The sequence below is a fragment of the Lissotriton vulgaris genome, chromosome 8, assembly GCF_964263255.1.
Source record: "Lissotriton vulgaris chromosome 8, aLisVul1.2, whole genome shotgun sequence".
In the NCBI taxonomy this organism is placed as follows: Eukaryota; Metazoa; Chordata; class Amphibia; order Caudata; family Salamandridae; genus Lissotriton; species Lissotriton vulgaris.
Window position 1 is genome coordinate 1,460,643,750 of NC_141696.1, and position 24,921 is coordinate 1,460,668,670.

Here is a 24,921-nt window from a genome sequence, read left to right on the forward strand (position 1 = left end):
CCAATGGGCAATAGCGCTTCAGCAGGCAATGGCGCTTCAGCAGGCAGCAGGCTGCAGGGGTCCAGCGCTTCTCCAAGGCACAGTGGGAAGCAACAATTCGGTTGCGCAGGACAAGCAGTACAGCTGGCTAGGCAGTTCAGGATGCTAGCGCTAGAGAATGAGAGCGCGTAGCAGACAGTTCAGGCAAGACAGCAGAGGAGATGGGCAGGACAGCGCTGGGGCCACAGGGCAGACAGAGGGGCAGAATTGGCACAGCACAGTACCTGGCTGATCCCCAGTAGTCCTGGTTAGCACAGGGGAGTTCCTTCTTGGCGCTTGTTGGTTCTGGCGCCCTTTGGTTGAAGTTACTTGAAGAGAGGGGGGGTTTGAGTTGAAGGCTTGTCAAGTTTCTTCAGAGATCTCTTCAGGTGGTCCCTGGGCTCCCCTCCCGCCGGGCCAGATCAGTGAGCTAGTTCAGTGTTCCTCACACAGCTTGGTGGGCAGCGCCTAAACCCTGTCACCCCCAGTGGTATAAGTTCCTGACTAGGCCCTGCCGCCTAAGTCTCCTGCGTAGGGTCCCCCAGGTCAGTGATGCCCCAACTGACTAGAAAGTTTCCCTCTCTTTTCTTTTATAGTGGCAGTTGGCAGTGGGCAGTTGGTGACCACTCCCCTATTCTGGAAGGTTCCAGGAGCTTCCTCCCTCTCGCTATGGGCAGGCAGGGAGGCTGGTATTGCTACAATGTTTAGGGGTTCCAGCCAGCTCTTGGCTACTAGAGTGCGTCTAACAAGACCACGCTGCGGTAGCAGGGGTCAGTGGCAGCCATGTTGGGGGAAGAGAGCACCTGCACCTTAGCATTGATTAGCAATGGGAAGGTGCCCAGAGACCTAAGGCCAACCAAAAAGAAGGTGGGGAAAATGAGGCAAAGGCGAAAAAAAATAGGGAAAGACCACCCTAAGGCTGACAGGTCTAACAGGGTCCATCATATTGTCTGGCATGTGGGTGTTGGGCTTGCTCTTGAGACGGTCAGAGCCGTGGGAGTGTTTGTCTAAGGGAGGGTCTTTGTCTATAAAGAACCCTAATGGGAGGGCTTTGATCTTACACGAGGGAGATGTCATCTGGACATGGTCATGTAACAACATTACTACTAAAGGGGGACTCCTTAAGTTGATAATAATACAGTCCCCTGTTCTATCCTTTGGGTGTATGCCAAGCCCAGCCACCCTTCTTACATGTCTCATTCATCCAGAGTTCATTTTCAGCCAATACATTGCCTTATTTTTCCATGTCATGTAATCTTCTTTGACCCCCATAGATAGTTCTGGAAGATTTGTTTAGATGATAATGTACGTTGCACATTCATTAAGTAGTTGTGGATAACACGAGGACTCATGAACAACAATTGACGATTGCGTGTGAGTGGAAAAATGGGCCAGTCCAGGGACCTTACTTTTTAATTGTGTTGCTGGTGCTTGGAGTCAGAAATAAGCTAGAGGTCGCTTTAGAGATGATACATTTCTTTTAATCAAAAAATAAAAAAGTGTTCTCCTTGCCAATCCGACTGGGTTGTGGGATGAGTACCTGTATTCATTATCTGTAATAAAACATATTTGACTTTAAAATGAGCGACATCCAGAGAAGATCAACATTAAAAGCTGCAAAATGTACAAGAATGCTTATTTTCCTTTCTCAATGTTGACACACACAATTCTTGTTGTTTAATCAGGGAATAACACCCAAAGACAAGGCGTACAGCTTGACTAGTCTGCCAGATGAAGAAGGGGTGAGTTCATTTAATGAAATAAAATACATTATCAGTGGTATGTTTACTATTCGAAACAAAGCCTGTTGCATTTATAGGCAGAGAGCAGCAGCTCCTTTGGTTTTTGTCTCTACTTTCAAGTCAGTTCTGGGCTGTTGTTCATTGTTACCAAATAATTTTAATTCATGATTTTATACATATATATATATGTATATATATGCACACGCACAGGCATATGTATCCAAAACCATACTGGATTAAAAGAAGACGCGCTAATAAACACACTGATAATCCCAGGAATCTGTCTAGCAGGGATGCACTTTCACCAAAACCTAAGCAGATCTCAGACAGCATACCCACCACAGAACTCCAACCTAGGATTATACTCATCTATAATAGTCAACACCAGGCACTTAGAAAAATCTTCTATCGAAATTGGAACCTGGTACAAGGTGACCCAGTTCTTGGTAGGCTTGTACCAGCTAAGCCGGCCCTGACTTTTAGGAAATCTAAGTCAATGAGTAATACCCTAGTTAGGAGCAGTCCAGAAGTGCTTTCACCGACTACCTGGATGGCACTGTGCAAGGGGTTTAGAAAATGTCCTAGCTGTAAAGCTTGTAAGATTGGGTGCAATAAAACACATTACAGCAGCCCATTCAAATCCAAACCCATTCCGTTCAACAAAAAACTGACCTACAAAACTGAATTTGCGGTGTATGTGCTGGAGTGTCCTTGTGGGCTAAGATACATCGGCGGCACTAAGCTGCTGGCCCAAAAACAGATACTCCAGCACATAAGAGTATTCAGTGGTAAAGATCAAGCCTATCCAGTTGCTAGGCATTTTGAGCAAAAACATGAGAGCAATACATCTACAGTATTTTGTAATAGATACAATCTTACCACTCAAAAGAGGAGGAAACCGGGAGGCGAAATTGCGCCTCCTGGAAACACGTTACATATTGGAGTTGGACACCAAGTTTCCATCAGGGTTGAATGCCAGCGTAGATTTTTACACCTGTCTCTGAAGTAATGAATTTTGGATAATTGGTCAGGAAGTGTACTTTGTGGAAAAATCAGCTGCTATGTATATAAGAAATGTGTTTTTTATCTACGAATGTGTTATGTAGGGCACATCTCCTCGTGTATATATGAAACTAAGAAGATAACTGTTTTTTATAATTTCTTTTGTATTTTACACCTTTTTCAGCACTATTTTGCACTGATTAATGATCGACTGAGTGATTTTATGCAGGGTATTTATTGATTAAAGTATACTTTACGATGGCCCACTTGGGCTTCATTGCAATTGCATTTTGCGGCAAAGAGTATAATACCATGAATTCATGTGCATATTATGAATTGTTAAATACAATGGACTGTACACCAGTTTGGCAAATTTATTAAATCAGAGTAGGCATGTTTAGCTTTGCATAATTCCATTGGGTTGTTTTATTAAGATTTTAAATGCCATTTGCCATCCTGAGTGTTATCAACATTGGTTTTCATCAAATATGACTTCCATTGCTTTTACGCATTATTTATCAAATTATTTATGTTATATACATTTGTGAATTAATGATAGTATTTGTGAATATATTGATATACTTATATATTTATTGTCATTTTTATTTCCAACGCGTAAAGTTTTGCACATGTATTGATAACCATTGCTTCTGTTAGTAACTCTTTAGTTACTATGCACTTTGAACTGATTATGTCATTTCCTGCATGTATCACTTTAAATGTCGACCAAACTATAGGCAACGCGTCATGTGATCAAGACCCGAGTTGGGGTCGAAACGCGTAATGGCGGTCTTGCTGGGCACGCAATAAAAGTCACTTGATTTGCACAAGAAACCTTGGGTCCGCTCTTCGTCCTTTTTCTGCATGAAGCAGCTGTTGGCTGCGAATCCTGTTCATATATATGTATATATATATGCACACACACACGCACACATATGTATCAAAAAGCATACCGGATTAAAAGAAGACACGCTAATAAACACACTGATAATCCCATTCATTCTCTGATGGACAGTATTTTGTTTATTTATTTGCAAAGTTTTATATAGTGCTAGCTAGACCCGGAGGTGTTGGAGCGCTTTATATGAGGATCAGTGATTAACAGGTTCCATAATTACATAGACAAGTATAGACATAAGAGAAAAGAAGAAACATGAGATTACACAGTAATGTGAGATTATTAGCGCAAACACACGTCTTATGGCGACTGAAGAGGTAGAGGGGGAATGGTAAAAGGGGGTAGGGAATGCAGGTAGAAAAACACAATGGGGAGGCGAGGAAAACGATGTCCGATGTCTGGCTGGGTAGGTGCCAGTGAGGGATGAACCAGAGCCAAGCTCCTCTATAGCTGCATATGACAGCTCCACCGGGCATCAGCCAAAGTTGTTCGGGCACCTCAGCTTTACATGAGGATCATCGAGTTACAGGTTACAAAATTACATCAGTTACAGGAGCCAAGAATAAACGTAAGGAGAAAAACAGTGATTACTCAGTAACAAGAGATATTAACGTATCAGCTGGAAAGGGGAGGTAGCCACAGGATCACGGATAGAGGAGGTGGTGGAGGGAAGGAAACACAACATGGAGACGTAGAAAAACTTGTCCAATGTCCGGCTGGGTAGGTGACGGCCGAGGGGGTGAACTAGAGCCAAACTCTAGTAAGGGCCAAATGCCAAAATCAGATGATCTGGAGCGTCTGCCGCTGGGGCCGCCGATATTTCCAGCGGCTGCTCTGCCGTGATATGGGCAATATCCACCCCTGGCGATAACACCTCAAGATGGCGCCCGAGGTGAAACAGAGGTAGAAGTCGGGGGGGGCTGTGGTGAAACTGACCCACGTTATGAGGTAACAATGCGCCAGCAGAGGGCCGCGACATCAGGAGCAGGCCCCCTGCTGCGCTTTCATCTTCCCCAGCGGGCTCCCGCAGCTGGTGCAGCCCGTGATTGCCGGATCTGCAGCCTCCATCCGCCTGTGTGGACCGACCGCAGTGTGTGGATGGGGGCCCGTGGCCACAGCGGACGGGCGGGACAGGTTACTCGACCGGGAGTGGATTTTAATTACAACGCTCACCCCCTACATATGACGAAGCCGCTAACGCCCCCCTGAGTGAGCCAAGATAGACATCAGCTTTTTGTCGAGCATGAAAGCTGAGTGGAGACCTGGGGACTTGTTTTAACACCCCTCCAGCTAATGACACGGGTGGACTGTGGTGCCCAGTACAGGAGTATGGGAGCATTTAGACCAGGGATCATGTGTGTGCAGCAGTGGTGAAAGGAGGTGCAAATACTGAAGATGCTCCTCCTTTTGACTGTCTGGATCCTTTTCCCCTCTTGTTCTTCCTCTGTTAGGTCGGCTCCCTGGTTTTCTTTGGACTTTGCCTTCGTAACTTTTGGACTGGAACTCGTGTGCGCCCGCCATTTTGGGACCCTCTCCTGTTGTCGCTCTTGCCCTGGGTGCATCTTGCCATGTTGAGATTGTTTCCATCGATGCCCACCACCCAGGTCCGCCATTTTGTTGAGTCTTGTCCCTTCCTTTGGTCCCTTAGATTCCATCCTGCTGACCTTCAGACATTTCTCTTACGCTGGGCTGCCTTTCTTCCCCTCAGGTCCCCCCCTCACCTCTCACCAATCTCATCCTCCAACTCTTCTCCCCCACATACCGCACTCTACCCCTTTTTATTTTAATTATTTTATTTTTTTATTTTTTTTATTTCTCTTTTCACTCTGTAAATATGTGATATATACTTGTCCAAGCCAAATCGCTGGTAGAATGGAATCCTAAGAAAATCCACTATTTGTATATATATATATATATTTATATAGAGATAACTCTTACCACTAGTATATGTAGTAGACCTTTGTACTGACTACCATTCCTATGTGGTTCTTAGAGTTTATACATTTGTATCTCTTCCTTGAGTCACTTTACAACTTGTACATTTGCAATCTTTTCTATTTGTATCTCTTCCCTGTGTGACTTTACAACTTGCACATTTGCAATTTTTTTTCCTGTTTGTATCTTTTATGTAACTCATGTAATCCTAAGTCCTTATGTATCACAACTGGTTCTTTTGTAAAGCGCTCTGACACCTTTGGGTATTGTTTGCGCTATAGAAAATTGTATTAAATACATTAAAAATAAATAAATAAATAAATAAACATCCCCACCGGGCATCGGCCATATTGCTCAGTCTCCAAGATAAGTACAATATTCATGGTTTCTGCCCGGGGGCCTCGTCATGGCTCCATCAGCCGCACCAGTCCCATTGTTACTGGGAAACCCTTAGTGTGATTCAAACATCCAGCGGTGCTTGCCTCATGGTGCTTTTCCAGCTGGTTCCTCAGACCATGCTGCAGCGCGTTCCATGCCCCCCTCAAAAGTTCTTGTATTCCAGCGCGATCAAACAGTGAAGTGGGGAGATATTTGGCAGGCTGCCTCTCTTTCAAGGCAGGCTGTTTCTGGCAGAATATGGTAGGGTCTGAGTCTCAATGACCTCAGCCTCTCCAATACGTTAAAGCTGTGCACTCTTCATTAAGGCTAGGCGTGCAGCAACATCAGGAAATGCGGGGCCCGGGCCTTTCATCAGGAGGTAATAGTAGATCACTGTTCTCAGGGCTCTGTCCCAGGCAGCCGCCATCTTAGAGTCAGGCAGCACCGATCTCCGTTGTTCACGGCTCGCCCGCTCTCAAGACCATCAGTTTAATTACCCGGTGAGTTTCTGCTGCGCTTACCCTTTTACAAAGGCTCACAGGTATGGCAGCTGTTTTTCCTAAATTGGACTCGGGCTGCTCCATTCGGTCTCACGTGGGCTTCAGGAATCGCGGCCGAGTACCGCCCTCAAACTACTCCGATCTCTGCAGAGGGCATCTTCTCCTCGGATTCCAGTACTGCGGCCTCACGTCCTGCTGCATCCTAGTACTGCTGCTGGGCTTGGGCTCGTGTTCGCTAAACAGCAAGCGCCGCCGAGGAGCACTCCGCCATCTCGTCTCTCCATGGAAGTCCACCAGACAGGAAAAGAGTCGGAAAGGATCCGCCGGTTACCAGTTGCCAAAACAGAACAACCGGCACAACAAGTGCTGTATTCACTAGGACTCACAAAAATGCTGCAAATGTGGTCAGTGATATGCGCACAGTCTCAGGCTTGTGAACCTTAAGGCTGACCGAGGGACAGCGGATGTAAAACAACGAAACACGTGCAGCCTCTGGCCCGCGTACACTCAGGTAGACCGGGAGGCAGTGGTTGTAGCTATCGAAGTGGTCAGCCCTCTCCCGCGCCGGTAAAGCGGAAGGGAGCGAGCGGCTGCTCACTTGGAACCGCTGCAATGCCAATCTGAGGAAATAGATGCTCGCGTGTCCACCAGCAAGCACCAGGAACTCCCTTGCCGATAGCTCAATCCGCCGTCCCTCGAAGAGTGCAGACAAGCCTCCCCCAGCACTCCTGCCGGCAGCCAGCTCCGATTCGCACCCTCCGATCCGGACCGCACCAGCGAGGCAGATACCGGGCAAACTCCAGGCGCATCGACCGAATCCGTTCGGTAAGACTCTCTTAATGGCCCTCGATCAGGCCTCTGAGAAGGGGGATCCACATCCTTTGATCCCCGTAAGGGTAGAGGGGGCTTTGAAACGGCACCCACTGTACATCCTAGCCTCCCTATCTGAAATGAGACAGGAGTAAAGGGTTGATGGGGGGGCAAAACAGGGATATTCACTTACAAGTGATCCCAAGCCCCGGAGCCTCAGCAGGGAGCTCCAGCTCGTCGGCCATCTTGACAGCCATAGTAATATAATTTTATTTGGAATGTTCCTGACTGTTTTTTGTTTATCCGCTACCTACATTATTAAGTTGTATAGTTGAGTAGCACATCTAAGACCCTAAATCATTTTGATAAAATGTTTATGTGAAATAGGATCTGGTTATGGGTGATGTAGTCCATTAGTTGTTCTGTGAAGTTGAGCTTGAGTTTTGGTGGGCTGTGAATGAGCTGCAGATAGGTTCTAATGTATGGTGCTACTAAGATAAATACTTATTCACATTCAAAAAGTTGGGTAGTTCCTCGTTGGCATTTGTAGCAGATTTTTGGTTAATCTTGTTTCCTATTTGCTCCTATGGTCATACTGATTCTATATCGGTTTACATCTGTGCTTTTTGCACTATGCACTTTATAGTATGATCTCTATATGGCTATGTTCTAGGTCTTAACATTTGCTGGTACTGTGGGGGGAGGTATCTATAGAAGATCTGTCAAAACAGAAGTGCTGTATAAAGGTCACCATATAATATCCTGAATATGGAGAGGCCTAAATGTTGTGTTCTTCATCTGCTGCTGTAGTTAATTAGTTTTATAATCAGTTTTAAGGCTCTGATTGTATTATTTTACTTCTTATATGGCCAAGCAACTAGTGAACACCCCCACCCACTACGCCGGCCACACGCTGGACCCCATCTTCTCCGCCAGCAACCACGTCTCCTTCAGCCACTCCACCGGACTACACTGGACCGACCACAGCTGCATCCATTTCACCTACAAGAAGACTACAACACACCACCACACGGTACAGATCCCCCGCAGATGCTGGAGCAAAGTCACCACAGACCAGCTCACCACATCACTGAGCCAGAACCCACCAGCCGACACCAACGACGCAGCTCACAATTTCGCACAGTGGATCACCAACTGCACCGACAACCTCGCTCCGCTGAAGAACCCCCCAGGCAAGACCAGCAACAGGAAAACTACATGGTTCACCGACACCCTCAAAGACTCAAAGAAATCATGCCGCACGCTCGAAAAAACCAGGCGCCACGAACGGATGACAGAAAACATGACAGCCCTCAAGAACGCCACTCGCAAACACCACCAGCTGATCCGCACCACCAAAAGGACATCGTTCAAAGAGCGGCTGGACAACAACACCCACAACAGCAAGGAACTCTTCAGCATCATTAAAGGGCTCTCCAACCCCAACGCCAGCAACAACAACATCACACCATCACAAGACCTCTGCAACTCCCTCGCCACGTTCTTCTACCGCAAGATTGCAGACATACACAACAGCTTTGACGCCCAGACCCCGCCTCCAGTCTCCAAACCAACAACCCCCACCACCACCCTAAGCGACTGGACCCCCATCAGCACAGAAAACACCACCCATGTCATGAACACCATCCACTCCGGCTCCCCCTCTGACCCATGCCCCCACCACATCTACAAAAAAGCAGACGCCATCATCGCACCCCACCTCCGGAACGTCATAAACAACTCCTTCGCATCAGCCACCTTCCCAGAGAGCTGGAAGCCCGCAGAGATCAACGCCCTTCTGAAAAAACCCACAGCTGATCCTAAAGACTTCCGCCCCATCTCTCTTCTTCCCTTCCCGGCCAAAGTCATTGAGAAGACCGTCAATAAACAGCTGACTGCATTCCTCGAGGCAAACAACTCGCTCGACCCATCCCAGTCCGGATTTCGAGCCAACCACAACACTGAGACAACTCTCATCGCAGCCACCGACGACATCAGGACCCTGATGGACAACAGGGAGACAACTGCCCTCATCCACGAAATCTACAGAGAGTAAATCGTGGTGAAAAATGATATTTCCCATCAGATTCCCGTCCTGTACCGCCCTACATCATTTGGGATCCTTCACCCTGAAGGAAAGTGGTGTTATCCACTATAGATTAGGTAGGTTGTAGCCTAATCTAATGGAAGAAATTTCTGATGTAGGTGCGAAATTAGATGGCATCAGGGGGTAAACTGACTAGCAGTGCAAAAAATGTGAGAGAGTAACAGTGCTAAGTGCAAAAAAAATGTTGGTTAAGATTGGGTTGTGGAAATGGAAGGGACAATTTTAATAGAATCCTATCCACACCCAAGGCTAAAAACAGTGCATAGTAGTGTTGAACAAATAACTACTAAGATTGGTTGTAGGTCGACATGTTTCTGCAGTGGATATCTTTAATGTCTGTTTGTCTTTTTAGTTTTTTTTCGTTCACTGATATTGGGTGATCAATGGACCATCTTCACAGGCGAATCCCAGGTGATATTGTTTATTTTACTTCACCGTCATTCATACTATGCAGTAGCATTATATTAAGGTCCTGAGGAAGCAGGAGGAGATCTTTTGACTCTATATCCACTGCAGAAACATGTCGACCTACAATGCCCACAATGCTTTGGATTGTTGTTGACTACTCTTCAGCTAGGATGAGTCACATATTGAATTCTAGTTGTACCTTAGTGAAAACAGGACGTTTTTGTCAAGGACCCCAACCCCTAATTTTAATACAATGCTGCTTTTGGTAACATGCGGTCCAATGTTAGTAGTTGAACTAACTGCTTCAATAGATCCCCCGAAGTGTATACTGGATCCACCGAAGAGGTCCACATTGTGCTTGGTAGCTGCTACTGTAGTGTGGCTTGTATGATGCTTCCTCCAAAGATACCCACGAAGAGCCAGGACAATACAATGAATTATGATGCTGCTTCTCTGAAACCAGGAGTATGTGCAGCTCCCATCTAACATCTACCAACACACCTAACATCTGCCAACGCATCTAACATCTACCAACACACCTTACATCTACCAACACACCTAACATCTACCAACACACCTAACATCTGCCAACGCATCTAACATCTACCAACACACCTAACATCTACCAACACACCTAACATCTACCAACACACCTAACATCTACCAACACACCTAACATCTACCAACACACCTAACATCTGCCAACGCATCTAACATCTACCAAGACACCTAACATCTACCAACACATCTAACATCTACCAACACATCTAACATCTACCAACACACCTAACATCTGCCAATTTCTTCCTGCAACCATTGTGAGGTGCAACTTTGTAGATCTTGACTGCCAACTGGTGAGTCATGATTCTGTGACAATTTGAACAAACATGCTGTTGAGTGTGTGTGCAAGTTGCTCGAGGCTTCTTGAACATGGACTATTTTGTGGGGGCAAGAAACGGATTATTTGCCACTAATTACCATACTACCCTCAGACTCACCTTAAAATTGAGGAACTACAGTGAAGAATTGGTAATGCCGGCCCGTTGTCCCCAGTAATTGCTCATTTCCCTCAGAAACCTTGGCCTCAGAAATGCCTGGATGTAGAACACCAGCGGCACAATTCACAAAAAGGTAGTACATTTGCACAGATACTTATGCCTTTGTATGGGTACAGGTTTACTACTTTTGGGCCAGTTTTCAGGCATGGTACTGGGAATGTAATGTTACATCTGCCTTATTCCCCCTTTGCGGAAATGTGCACAGCAAAGATTTTAGCACAGAAAGCAAGGAGCCATCTGTGCAGACGCACTTGTCGCACTCAATGAAGACGACATTTGTACCCAGGGAGAAAGGCCTCCTCCTAGACTCTCAGTTAATCTGCCATTGACTGCAAGAACTTTTGGACATTTTGAAGATGGGCCAGTGTCGGGTTAGACTTATAAAGTGCACATAGATGAACATTTGTAGGAAGTCACAAACTCACTCTAAGTTACGTCCTCTTCATAGTCCTTTCTCGAGATTTACTCCTGCAGATTTCTCTGCACTCATCATGGCAGAGACCTGTGGCTGTAATTGCATTCCCACCTGATAGAAAACTTTGTTGAATTCATGGCAGTCATAAATGTAGGTATTTTCAGACATAAGCGTTTGTTTAGCTCGTGGGTGAAAATACCTTGGTGGATGGAGCCTCAGGTCTACAGATTTACCGCAGGCCTTGTAGAGAGGATGTGGCGTAAAAACAAGCGCAGTCAAGTTTGGAACTAGGGAGCTTGGTTCGAGTCTCGGCATTGGCTCAACATCCTCAGATTCTGGTCAAACCCCTTAATCTCCCCGTTACTAAAAAAAAATGAATGTGTCCTTGTGTTATGTAACTGGTGCTCCTGTAAAGCTCTCCAATAGCTTCGGACCGCGTTTGCGCTATATAAAACCACAAAACAATAATTATGAGGAACCTGTTAACTCTGATTACTGGCTCCATCTGAATTAAGAAGGCGTTCGTAATCGAGGCTTAGATGTGCAATAAACTTGTTTACCGCAAATTAAAATCTTCTGGAATACTTTTCCACCTGCGAAGAAGGCACACCAAAGGAGACAATCAACCTATCTCTGAGTACATGATGCAGGTCGTTTCTACCGTCTATGTATTGTTTCTTCTGATTCTGGAGCAAACAGCCCAATCTGGTTACTGCATGGAAGTATGGAGTCACCCTGTGTTCCTCACAATCTGGGCTAAATACAGTACATAGCCATAGGTTTGGTCATGCCAGAAATACTCAAAACGGTAATTAAATATTTACAGGTAGTTTGCTTCCAAACAGTCCTTCCCAAACACAGTAATTGATACAAATATATTTGAAAGCAGTGGTTCTTAACCTTTTGACTTCTGTTGGCCCTCAGTTAATCATTAATACTCCCACACATGCTGCAGGACATCTTTTGGGCCCAAACTTTTCTAAGCCGTCTGACTTGGTTACCACTACCCTTGCCCTCAACTTTGGTCGGACCACTCTGCAGTGCCTTTTAAGCTGAGAATTGCATCTTCTTGTGTACCCTCTTATCCGACCTGTAAGGAGCTGGTCGAAGCTGAACCTTCTGGCTTTTAATAATTGACTTCACGATGCCGAACCAGACATTAAACAACTGTCGATCCTAGACCACAACCATATCCATCATTGGCCTGGGGACCGTGGATAAATGTTAACGGGCCACTGTAAAATGTTGTGCCAGTCTTTGCCTCCTGCTCCTTGGTGTAATGAAATGCCCACATTTATGAAAACACAATGTCAAGTCCTTGAAAGGCTCTGGAGACACCAAAACCAACTACAAAGTAGCACTAAGAAAATATCATGGACTTTGTAAAGCTGGTTGAGCTGATTTCTAATCCAGTAAAGTCTTAGGCGCTCAAAATTGTGCAATAACACTCTTTAAGGTGGTGAAGGAAATATCTGATAACTGTACATCACCAACTTCTCCCTCTCTCCCATACTTATCCCCAATTGGCTAGCGACCATTTACAGAGAGTACACTCGAATGATGCCAAGATATTGGCCGTCATTCAGAATTCCTCTCCTGGTGATGGACATAACCCTGAGCCTATTTCTAGGCATTCACCTGCACTTAATAATTGGTACCCTCTGTACATTACATCTCTTAATTGTATTCTCCAGTCCATTAAAACAGGCTCCCCTCTAGTTCCTCTTCCTCCTCATTTGCTTTGTCAACTTGACCCCAGCTTACTATCCATGGTTATGGACCATCTTAAGGTCTCTCTGAATGAAGAGGTGGTTCCCTAGTAGTGCAAACATGCGATGGTCTTTCCTCTCCTAAAAAAACCTAATTTAGATCCCACTAATCTGTCTAATTTCCGCCCTATTACTTTGCTGCTTATCTTCTCTAAAATCATGGGTAAACATGTTAATGACCAGCTAATCTCTTTTGTGAAAGCCCAGAACTTCCTTTATTCTTCTCAGTCCGGCTATAGGGCGGGTTACTCAATTGATTCCACTCTTCTGTGGGTAACCGAGTTGTTAAGGCAGCGCTTGGATGAGGGAGAAACAGCAGCACTCATCCTATTACATCTCAGTACTGCCCTCGACAGCGTGTCTCATTCCATCCTATTGGATGGAATGATGGAACTCGGTCTTGATGGTGTGGCCCTAGAGTGGTTCCGTTCCTTCCTTAAAGACCGATCCTTTGAGGTTTTTTTCTTCATCTGCTAGTGTAGCAGGGATTCCGTTCTCCTACAGAACTGTGCATAGAGATCTAGAACCTCAGTGACTTAGGGTGACCCAAAACTCACCTCAGTATCCAAAATCCCCTTACCGAGCTAGCTACAGTGTCTCATTGGTCATAACAAACTCCCAATGACTTAGACAAACCAGAACATGAACTTAGGTTACCTCAGGTATCGTGGAACACATGAACACTCTTTCGCTCTTTAATAATTTCAAACCAGAACTTGGAGTAAATGAGGACATGTGCATATTTGAAATATTTATTAATCAATGCAATGTTCTCAAACGCAGTATCTTGTATAATACTAACAAACTGATTATAAGAATCAAAGTTATCAGCATAGTTACTAGTCCATAGTAAGCAAACGGTGATAGCATGTTATAATGCTGAAATGAATAGGAATTAACAACACCTATTTCTCACCTAACTATTTAGCATATTATATTATATCTATGAAGATCTCTTTTGGGTTTTAGCAGGGCGGGCCCGTACCTCTAAATGTCAGGAGGAGAGGATCACGTCATCTGCCACCAGCTCTATGCATGCGAAGCATCATCAAGTGGGTTCTTGCATTCCCTGTAACTCTATCTTAAACCCGCTTAGAGCCCAATGTTGGCAGCAACTGTATTTATGTTATGTCTAATGTGGTGCGAAGATCAGACCTCCCAGCAACCTTGTATCGAGTTATTCTTAGAGGGTTCAGCACTCACTGTTCAGACAGTGTACCAAGCAAAACTGATATCAGAGTAATAACATATTATTCTCAAATAAATCACATTGCTCTTCTAGGTTGAAAGCTACAACAACAAGTATGTGTCGTGTCCAAACTGAAGCCGAAGGAAAAATGGTGTTTAAACTTGTAATAAGCTCATGCTAACTTAGCACAGTATATATAAAGAAGTATCTATATGACACCCCCCCAATGATCCGAGCACGGTCAAAAAAGGAAAGCCAACACTAGAATCGAGACATAACATGAAAGCAGAGTTCAACAATATTGAGCTAAGCTAAATATAAAAATACGTATGAATCCTATAGTGGCCAAACAAATTTTATCAAAAGACTGCAAAGCAAGGCCTCTGAAGTACAAGGATATAGGACTAGGCTGCATAAATCCAAATGTTTATAAGAAAAAAGGGCACTTAAAAATACAAAAGTCACGTGCCACAATATTGAAAGTCTCCAAGGCATCTCATGATTGGACAGAATATGCAAAATATGCAGCAACAGCTTCCAACATGAAATCACTGTCATCATCCGAAAACAGTTCAGCCATCCAATTAAGTAATGGGAAAGAACATACGTGCTCCTCCAGCACCGGATCCTCTAGCAACATCAGAGGACAACTCGGTGGGTTCTCAAGAACGCTATGTGCCAGAAACTCATGCGCCGCTGCGGGTATGTCCCACTGACCCATTAGTCCATGCATCGCTGCCAAGGCCATAATCCTTTCGCCAGAACAAACCAACTTGTGAGCAACTACGGGGCTCATCAGGTGATTAAAATCGACGTCAGGAGATATCGTCAAGCAGAGACACAAATCAATGGCCCAGTCGAAATCGCAGCTCTGGCAATGAAACACAGGCTGGACACATGTGAAATAGGAAAATCGAAACGATAATCCAAAAGCCGTGCTTAAAGTTGCAAGTGGCAGGGTGCCATAGTAATCAAGCATCCGGTTACGAAACAGTGTCAGGAGCAGTTGAACGGCTTCTTGCGCAGGACGGGCATCCATGTTTTATAAAGCAAAACAATATCAAAATGCCTGCAGCCAAAGCCAGCAAAACAGGGAATCCGCCAAACAAACTTGAAAATATAGAATGAAAGAACGCGGGGATGACACCAAATATTTTTTCAAAGGTAGTCACGAGACCACTGCTAACTAATTTAAAAAAATTAGCGAGACCAGACGTGGAGGAGGCATTAAAGATTTGATGAACCAGCTCGCAGAAATGAAACGGCAAGTCAGTTTTTAAAAGTGCCTGCACCTCTGTGCGTGTGTTTGCTATGTGAAGGACATAAGTTTCACGGGCCGAGCTCAGGGCCACTTCTTTTTTGAGACAAAAGGGCTCTTATTCTACTTATACCATTGAACTCCGCTTTCAAGGTTGGGATGCGCGGCCAGATGGAAACATCTGAATTCCCATGTGTGGGAGGATATAGAACATTTTTGCAACACACCACACGTTCCGATACAGTTACCACATAAGCGATACCGATAATTAAACCACAACATTCCTCGTTATTCAAAAGCAAATAACTACCATTTGTCAATAATGTAAATGTGGGAACTATCGCTGGAACTGGTGTGCCTTTCAAAACACAAGCTAAATTAGGCCGGTCCTGATTACAAGAACCGTGTAACTGGATGTGTCGGCATATTAATGAACGGTCAGGCGACTGCGTGCATTCTTCACCATTAAGATTCACCTCCTTTCCATCCTTTAGACATCTGTATGTGTATGGCAAAGACCATGCCTCATGGAGGAATGCGCTGCCTAGTGGTTCATATCGCCCTATTGCAATATACCGCATACAATTTGTGAACTTGTACAAAGCAAATGGTAATGTAATTAATCCATGGATAAGCCACGTTGCAGCAGTGGCTTCAGCTACAGAAAACGGTAAAGATTCTAACCTTTCAATATGTAACATAGAAAATGATGCATCACGCATTGAAAGCATGCGCTGCTTTTCAGTCAAATTAAATGGGGCAAAGAGGGAAGACACGTTCATGTAACTCTAGGGCACACGGCGCGCCTTAAGAGTCTGTAGTGTCCATGCAAACTGCATTACGGAACGCAATTGATTTTGACCATGGTATAATACAGACACCTCATCATGCACAATGTCAACAACAGAAGAAACAATATTATTCAACGTGTAAATTCGGGAAGAAAGCATGTTAATACTGTTATCGACCACTGAAAGCACTTTTTCCAAATTAGCTTGGTCAATAGCCCTTAGTCGTTTAGCAGCTTCAATTTGTGAAAATTTCCAAATCTCATTGTAAATCGCATAAATCCACCGTTTAGTTCTACCCTTAGCTGGGCCTTTTATAAAATCATTTAGATCTACATTATCACTCAACTGGGACAGATGTAGTTTAACAGCAGCTAATGTGGAATGTTGTAGCCAATTCTGACACAATTTGCCCACTGAGTAAGTAGTAACAATATGATCAGCCTCAAAACGGGGATCAGGTCTGACTTGTGTAAAACCTTCAGACAAACTCAGAAAACGACGTTGGCAAGAATCAGAGCTTCTATGCCACATCAGGCAACCTTTTGGATCCAAACTGGATACATTAAAGGATGAATTGTGCAATAGTGCTTGTAAATCACGAATGGACAATTTAGTGTAATTACTCCAACCTGAATATTCTTCCAATTCGGGGATAGTTGGTGTATTTAATTTTTTAGAAGTTGCCAATCCAAAGCATGTTGTTTGTGAAATGGTAGAATTTAGAAACAACATGTGAATTGGGATGAGACATGCACGGTGCAAAGCCTCAGTGCCTTGTACCTGCCAATTTTTGGTACCCCTAACCAATTTAAGGTCAATTATTTCCTTCCATAGCTCGTAGCCATCTACAGCTAACTTGTCTAGAAAGGACTTCGAATACAGCAATTTAGTATCGGTAAGTCTAACTTTGGACATGGACTTTTGTGTCATTTTAAAATAAAACGACTCAGGATTTGATTGATTAAAGTCTGTAAAATAAGTGTATTTTTCCAGAAATGTACTGGAGCTGCCTTGTAATGGAGCTGGGCAATGTTCCCACTGTGTGTAATTCACATTACCCCTCCTGGAACTTGTTTTATGCAGAAAATGATTACCATAATGTTGAAAGCAAAACAAATCACCATAATTAATAGAATCTAAGTATAAATCCTCAGCATCAAAGGCAGCATAATATTTCAAATCAGAGAATAATGCTTCCATGGCCTGAATATCCCAATCATCAGAACGGATGTTTTGTTTCACTACATCCCCATATTCACTCTAAGCACATTCGGAACATTAATCACTTCAGTGGGGCCATGGATTTGAAATCTAACCGCATCCCACACAATCCCATCAAGGACAGGCCAAGCAGTGATGATAACTGTATTCAACTCTCTTTTTAGTCTGTGTGCTGAATGTGACGAGGAAAGTGGGGCCAATGTTCCATTAAGGTGTCGAATTCCTGTTCTCTCTTTGACATAGTGTCCATCGATCAGACGGAAAAAATAAAACACAAAACCAATTGACATAAAAAGATAAATCGAAAAAAGCACCAGCCAAATATATGTCCAAGGGGGAATCAAAAAATGTTTTTTAAATAAGGTGACATATGTTGCTAAACGTGATGGTTTTTTCGAATGTGTTGAAGTAGAGTCAAAGGAGAATCTGGATTCTGTGGCCAAACGAGTCTGTAAATCGGGCATTGATAAATCAGTTGGATAGGTATAATTCAGGTCATCATTGTCATTAATAGGAAAAGTGTTCAATAAAGGACTGGAAACAACAGGCATCTCGAGGGTCACCGCTGGCTCAGCACTAGAAGTAATGGCCAACACAGAATGTCTCACCATGGAAGGACAGGATACTGCCGGTGTCATGCTATGAAGAATCGGCCACCCTGTGTGTCTTGACATTGTCAATTGAGATAAATCTGTTTTCCTTACGACCTGGAAGTGGTGGTAATATGACTGTTCTCGTGCCCTTCACTCCAAGTACCCGAACCGGTGCAAGATATGAAGGACCAAATTCTTTATTGTTATCGATCTTCTCTCGAACCAGTTCTCCAACTTGTGGTAGCCAGCCAACTACCGGGATCTGCAATGTAACATCCGAGGTGGAGGGCAAATATTCCTTAGCTAGACTGTCTCTGGTCTTTTGAGATCCTGTAAAACATTGCAATGTTCATCCACGTCAAAGGCCGTGGCCTGGGCCTTGCAGTCTAGACCGTCGAGGTCAGGAACATACATCTTGATACCAAAGAGCATTTCGTATGGGGACCGCCACCCAGAGACCTTCTAGGGAGATTATTAAGAGCACGCTGCACGCCATTGAGATGGGCCAACCAGTTTCTGCCAGTGCCTATAACTCGAGCTGTCAAAGATTGCTTTAAGTCACGGTTCATCCGTTCCACTATACTATTACCCTCAGGTCTGTATGGAGACGAAAACTTGACTTGGACCCCCAACGAAACCATAGCATCCTTATACGCCTTAGAGGCGAAAGCCGGACCCTGATCCGAATGGAAGGTACCACAGGCAAAAATCCCTACAAAGACACACAAATCTCTTATGACAGTCCGTGAATCAGCGCTGCGATGGGGCCATACCCACACAAAGCGTGTGCATGAATCAACTACTACTAAGATGTACTTATACGCAGTATCAGAAGAAAAAGGGCCGCAGTGATCTAAATAAACGCAACCTAGCGGTTTATTAGATATGTACAACTGTGTCTGAGGCGGACGCGTAGCAGTCGAAGGCTTAATCTGCTGGCAAATGTCACATTGAAGGACATAATCGCGCGTCTGTTTGTACAGTCCCCGCCACCAGAACCTTTGTTGTAGCTGAGTTACAGTGGCTGAGACGCCCGCATGCGCAGACGCCACACCTTCATGCGCCGCTGTAATCAAAGTAGCTCTGTGAACCATGTTGGAAATCAAACGTTCACCAGCACCAGGAATTTTCACGTAAGGAACCTTATCAGGACTTAAGTGGTATGTGTACTTCGAAGGGAACCCCGCAGGATATTTACCTCCCTTCTCAGTGGCAGCTACAGCCGCCAAGATGTCATCATCTATTTTACTTTTGGACCGTGTAACAGCTGCAACTAAGTATTTTGATACTGCTGACTTCGCTGCCTCATCAGCAAGCGAATTACCGACAGCGTGGACTCCCATACGCTGGTGGCCAAGAGTATGAATCACAAACACGAGTGGTAACTTTTCTTTAAGTTCAGCCACTCGGACCCAGATCATTTTATGTTTTATTGTGCTACCTTTGGAACACAAAATTCATTCTGAATCCAAAAGAACAAGTTCTCATTGTAAGACTGGACACAGTAGTAAGAATCACTTACGATCAAAGTAGTCACACAAGGATCAGCGTACTCCAATGCAAGCATAAGAGCACGTAGTTCCGCTAATTGTGCGGTGCAGTCCCCAAGTGTCTGCGTGTGCACGACACTGGACTTGAACTCATCGTTCACCATGGCACCGACCACAATGGCGCACGCGGAAACGTAGGCATGTTTAGAGCCATGCGCAACCTGCGCCGAACCATCAGTGTAAAGGATGCAATGGAAATCCTCCAACGGCCGCATTGCTAAAAGAGCAGGATGAAAAATTCATACTGTAAGTACTCTTGCGACCGTAAAGTGGCGTCAAAAATAAACGTGACATCCTGGGATGTAACGGATGCAGCCCATTGAATCCACTGAGGGTGTAAAGCTTTGGAATTTGGTACACTGGCTTTTGTAACTGCCTCCAAGGCAGGACACGGGGTAACAACCAACATGCGTTTTCCCTGTGACAGGGCACGTTCCTTAAGGATTGCCATCTGTACAGCCGTCAAAACTTTCTCCATAGTTGAAAGTAGCAATTCAGCCAAAGTGTACAAGTGTGACTTGTAAGCAATAGGTACTGTATCTCCTTCATTAAAAGTTAGGTATGTGAAACCCACCGTCCCAGGGATAATTCTTATCACCAGGTTGGTTTGGTTATCACGAGTCTGTAAATACTCAGAAGCGAGCAGATCAGCTTGCAAAGATTGCAGAATAGCTGAATGCTCAGGCAGCCAGCATGATCTGGAAAAAGATGGTTGTATCAAAGCATACAAAGGCTTGATACGCTGGGCGTATTCCGGAATGTATGTTCTCCCGAAATTTAAGAAGCCCAGCAAAGATTGTAATTTTTTCAGTGTTGTCGGAGAGCGCAACTGTGCGCATTTCTCCAGAAAATGAGGAGCTAGCCCCTTTCCTTCATTGTTAAGCTCGTAGCCCAGAAACAACACTGTGTACTCCGCAATGTGCGATTTTGCAAAGTTAAACTTGTAACCCATGTCTGCAAAGTTACAAATTATGCTATTAACTCGACACAGATGCTCCCAAAGTTCGTCGTCTGTGAGATAAATGTCATCCACATACGAACAAGCAACCGGGTCGATTCTCTCCAAAAGAGAGACAATGCGGGCGGAAAAAACTCCAGGACTGTTCTTATAGCCCATAGGGAGACGCCGAAACATTTTTTGCACACCGCCGCATGTGAAGGAGGTCCATTGGGAACTTAGACCATCCAATCTATGGGCATAAAAACCATTGGAAATGTCTAGCGTGGTTTTGAAACGCTTACGCACAAGACTATTCACTGGGGCAGAGCCGTGAGTATTCTGTACTGCACAGTTACGGCAATGCGAGTTTAAATGCTGGTAATCCAAAACCAAACGATATTAACGGTCAGGCTTGTTTACAGTAAAAAGAGGGTTATTCATCGGTGACACACACGTTTCAATCACACCTTGATATTCCAATTGTTCAAGGATTGCCGCGACGGAAGCTTTCGCTTCACGTCGTATAGGATATTGAGGTTGAGGCTGCGGCTGAGACCGGAAAGGAATTTCGTGGCTCGGGGACAATTTATCCCAACCACACTGATTGCGGTACACAGCCAGCGCCAGAGCTAGAGCCCACTCTTTTGCAAAATGCAGCGCATCCTCTTTCGAGACTGTGTTCGCGAAACTGGGGAGGATCACCTCTTCCCCTCGCGGAGGTGCGAGCACAAAAGGTGGGGGCCAGTCAGCCTCCGAAAGCAAAATGTCATATGTAGACGAAAGATTTTCCCAAAATACCCTTTTTATGGTTCGCTGTATGTCACCTTCAATCAACAGGACAATTTCAAAAAGTCTATCAGGGGGAGCAACTCTGGTGTCAGCTGTTTCAATGACAACATAAGTTTCAGTCGCAGTCACCTTCAGTAGTGGAGGGAGCGCCTCTCTCACTATGGTAATCTCCGCCGCGCTGTCGAGCAAGGTCAGAGCCCACGTCAGATTCCGAAGCCGCGTTCTCACTATCTGGGGCATATCGATACGCTGTTAAGGCTGCGACTTTCTTCTTGGCAAACTGCGGTCTCCTAGGCGTAGAGCCTTCCTGCTTTTCTGCACCGTTCCTTGGGCGGGGCTGGTCACGTCCTTGCTGGCCACCCCGACCTCTGCCGCCCCCTCCACCACCGGTCGACGGAGCCGATGAGTCCTGAAAGGAACGAGGAGAGCGTTCGATCAGGAGTCTTAATCGTCGCGCGGTCGCGCAAGTCATAAACACGTTCCGACTGCGTAGGTAACGGAGACGCAGGGCGAGAAACCTGTGTTTGTTGTTGTTGAGGTTGCTTTCCCTGTTTCTGTTTTTTAGGCCAATTTTGTTTTTTGGACCTGGGCAGAACATCAGTTTCCGAAGTTTGTCCCTGGGGCTGCTTTTTATCTTTAACAGAAAAAGGCTTAACACCCTTACAATTGCGACCCACGGTCTTATAAGCCGCCACAATAATCTTCGCTAACTGTCGGGGTTTCTCTGCCTCGGGAAGCACCGCCAAAGCGTTAGCAACCTGAAAGTTCACCGCATCCCCCTTGACATTCGCAAGGATCAGATCGCAAACCACATCAAAGGTGCCACACAGGTGCATACCCAACTCTACCGCAGACTCCGGTCCGTAATCATCTTGAACACGCTTAAGGACCGAAGACAGCACGGACATAGACGGGGTGCCGTAGCACCGCGCATAGACCGCGGCAAACGTCTTACCCCAGGTCTCACAGTCAACAAGCTCAGGGGCAAAATCTTTTGGCAAACTAAGTGTAAGAATACGGTGTTTTTCACCAGGAGTCGTATTAGGAAACACAGCTTCCAGCTGGTCAAATTTCTCGGCAAGCCAGAAAGGAAAATCATCCTTATCCTGGGGCTTCTTGCCCATTACGGAATTTACCATGACAGGACTGATTTTCAAACCAGCCTGCCCTGCCAGAAGTGCCGCACCTCCAGGGGCTGCATCCTGAACATTACGGCTTGTGTAATGCACTAGCGCTCTAATCACGGCAATAGCGACAACATGAAGTCGCCTAAGTTCACCTAAGTTACAATTGCAGTGATTAGGGTGAGGTGTAAATCCAGCCAAAGCAGGCCAATTTACGCCTGGAATGGACAAAGGACCTAATCTCGGAGCGGTCAAAGAATGGGGTAGGGCGCCACCAAACCAAACTCCATGCTGCCAAACATCAATAGGAACTTCCTGTGCCCTGTACTGAGTATACTCAGCAGGTACAGGAGAGGCAGTGTATGAGTGGAACACTCCAGAATGTGCGTCCACTGCCGGAAACGTCACCCAAGAATAAAACAATTCGTAAGGATAAGCATGTTCCGCACTAACCATCATTATCACCGCCAAGCCATCCAAAGGAACATTATAAGCCCGCAAATGATCACGCACCGCAATGCGACTATGCTGCGGAATGTCCACGGCTTGAGCCATGACCGCACAGGAACTTGAAGAGACAAAGAGTACTTTGTAGCACAACTGGGTAGTAATTCAAGGAAACCGTTTTAGATAGATTCAAGCTTGAAAAGTTCTATTTTAAAAAATAGGTAGGTTTTTCCGACACCACCGTTTACCGGAAATGGCAATGAAGGGGTTAAGGTTTGAATAATATACTACTCGAGTGTCATGATATAAGACCACCAACGTATGGGCGCCATGTAGCAGGGATTCTGTTCTCCTACAGAACTGTGCATAGAGATCTAGAACCTCAGTGACTTAGGGTGACCCAAAACTCACCTCAATATCCAAAATCCCCTTAAAGAGCTAGCTACAGTGTCTCATTGGTCATAACAAACTCCCAATGACTTAGACAAACCAGAACATGAACTTAGGTTACCTCAGGTATCGTGGAACACATGAACATTCTTTCGCTCTTTAATCATTTCAAACCAGAACTTGGAGTAAATGAGGACACGTGCATATTTGAAATATTTAATAATCAATGCAATGTTCTCAAACGCAGTATCTTGTATAATACTAACAAACTGATTATAAGAATCAAAGTTATCAGCATAGTTACTAGTCCATAGTAAGCAAACGGTGATAGCATATTATAATGCTGAAATGAATAGGAATTAACAACACCTATTTCTCACCTCCCTATTTAGCATATTATATTATATCTATGAAGGACTCTTTTGGGTTTTAGCAGGGCGGGCCCATACCTCTAAATGTCAGGAGGAGAGGATCACATCATCTGCCACCAGCTCTATGCATGCGAAGCATCATCAAGTGTGTTCTTGCATTCCCTGTAACTCTATCTTAAACCCGCTTAGAGCCCAATGTTGGCAGCAACTGTATTTATGTTATGTCTAATGTGGTGCGAAGATCAGACCTCCCAGCAACCTTGTATCGAGTTATTCTTAGAGGGTTTAGCACTCACTGTTCAGACAGTGTACCAAGCAAAACTGATATCAGAGTAATAACATATTATTCTCAAATAAATCACATCGCTCTTCTAGGTTGAAAGCTACAACAACAAGTATGTGTCGTGTGCAAACTGAAGCCGAAGGAAAAATGGCGTTTAAACATGTAATAAGCTCATGCTAACTTAACACAGTATATATAAAGAAGTATCTATATGACACTAGGGCTAATTCCTAAGCCCTTTCTTCTGCAGTTCCGCTGGGGCTCTGTGCTGAGTCCAATGGTATTTAACATTTATATCCACCCCTCATCCGAGGTGGTCGAAAGCTGTGGGCTGTCTCTCTTTTCCCATGCCGATGACACACAGATTATCTCCTCTTTGTCATCTGCTCAGGGGCATGGGTCTTCTGATCTTAGCTTGGGCTTGAGTAAGATTTCCTTTTGGACGTTTAACACCTACTCAAACTCAACGGTGATAAAACAGAGGTCATGATATTGGGCAAGAAGCTCAATGTTTGGGTACCTCGTCACTGGCCTGTCGCTTTAGATGTTCCACCTACACCTTCGGACAAGGTTAAGAACCTGAGCTTTAGTGTGGGCAAATCATTATCTATGAAACCACAAGTGGGTAGGGCGATGGCCACCTGCTTTGCAGTACTTAAATGGCTAAAAAGATCCTTTGGCTGATCCCCTTCTCTGCACAAAGGAAAGCAATTCAAGCTCTCATTATCTCTAGATTGGATTACGGCAATGTGTTATACCTGGGAGCTGATAAAACCACTATCCAGCAATTTCGGCTTGGGAAGAATGCTGCCGCTAGGCTTCCTTATCGGTTACCCAAATTTGCCTCCGTTTCTAACCTTCTCCGTGAGCTGCACTCGCTTACTGTCTCATATTGCATAAAGTTTAAATCTCTATGTAGGCAAAAGCCGGAGTTG

At 44.9% G+C, this 24,921-nt stretch overlaps 1 protein-coding gene across 2 annotated transcripts in view; it reads left to right on the forward strand.

Moving 5' to 3' along the window:
• The window catches only part of TEX55 (testis expressed 55), a 600,480-nt gene that overhangs the window by 184,099 nt on the left and 391,460 nt on the right, over positions 1-24,921 (forward strand). For both annotated transcript variants that reach the window (XM_086935534.1, XM_086935533.1), the window contains exon 7: positions 1,704-1,760. In XM_086935534.1, the coding sequence (XP_086791660.1) occupies positions 1,704-1,760 (57 nt within the window). The remainder of the gene's footprint in view (positions 1-1,703; positions 1,761-24,921) is intronic.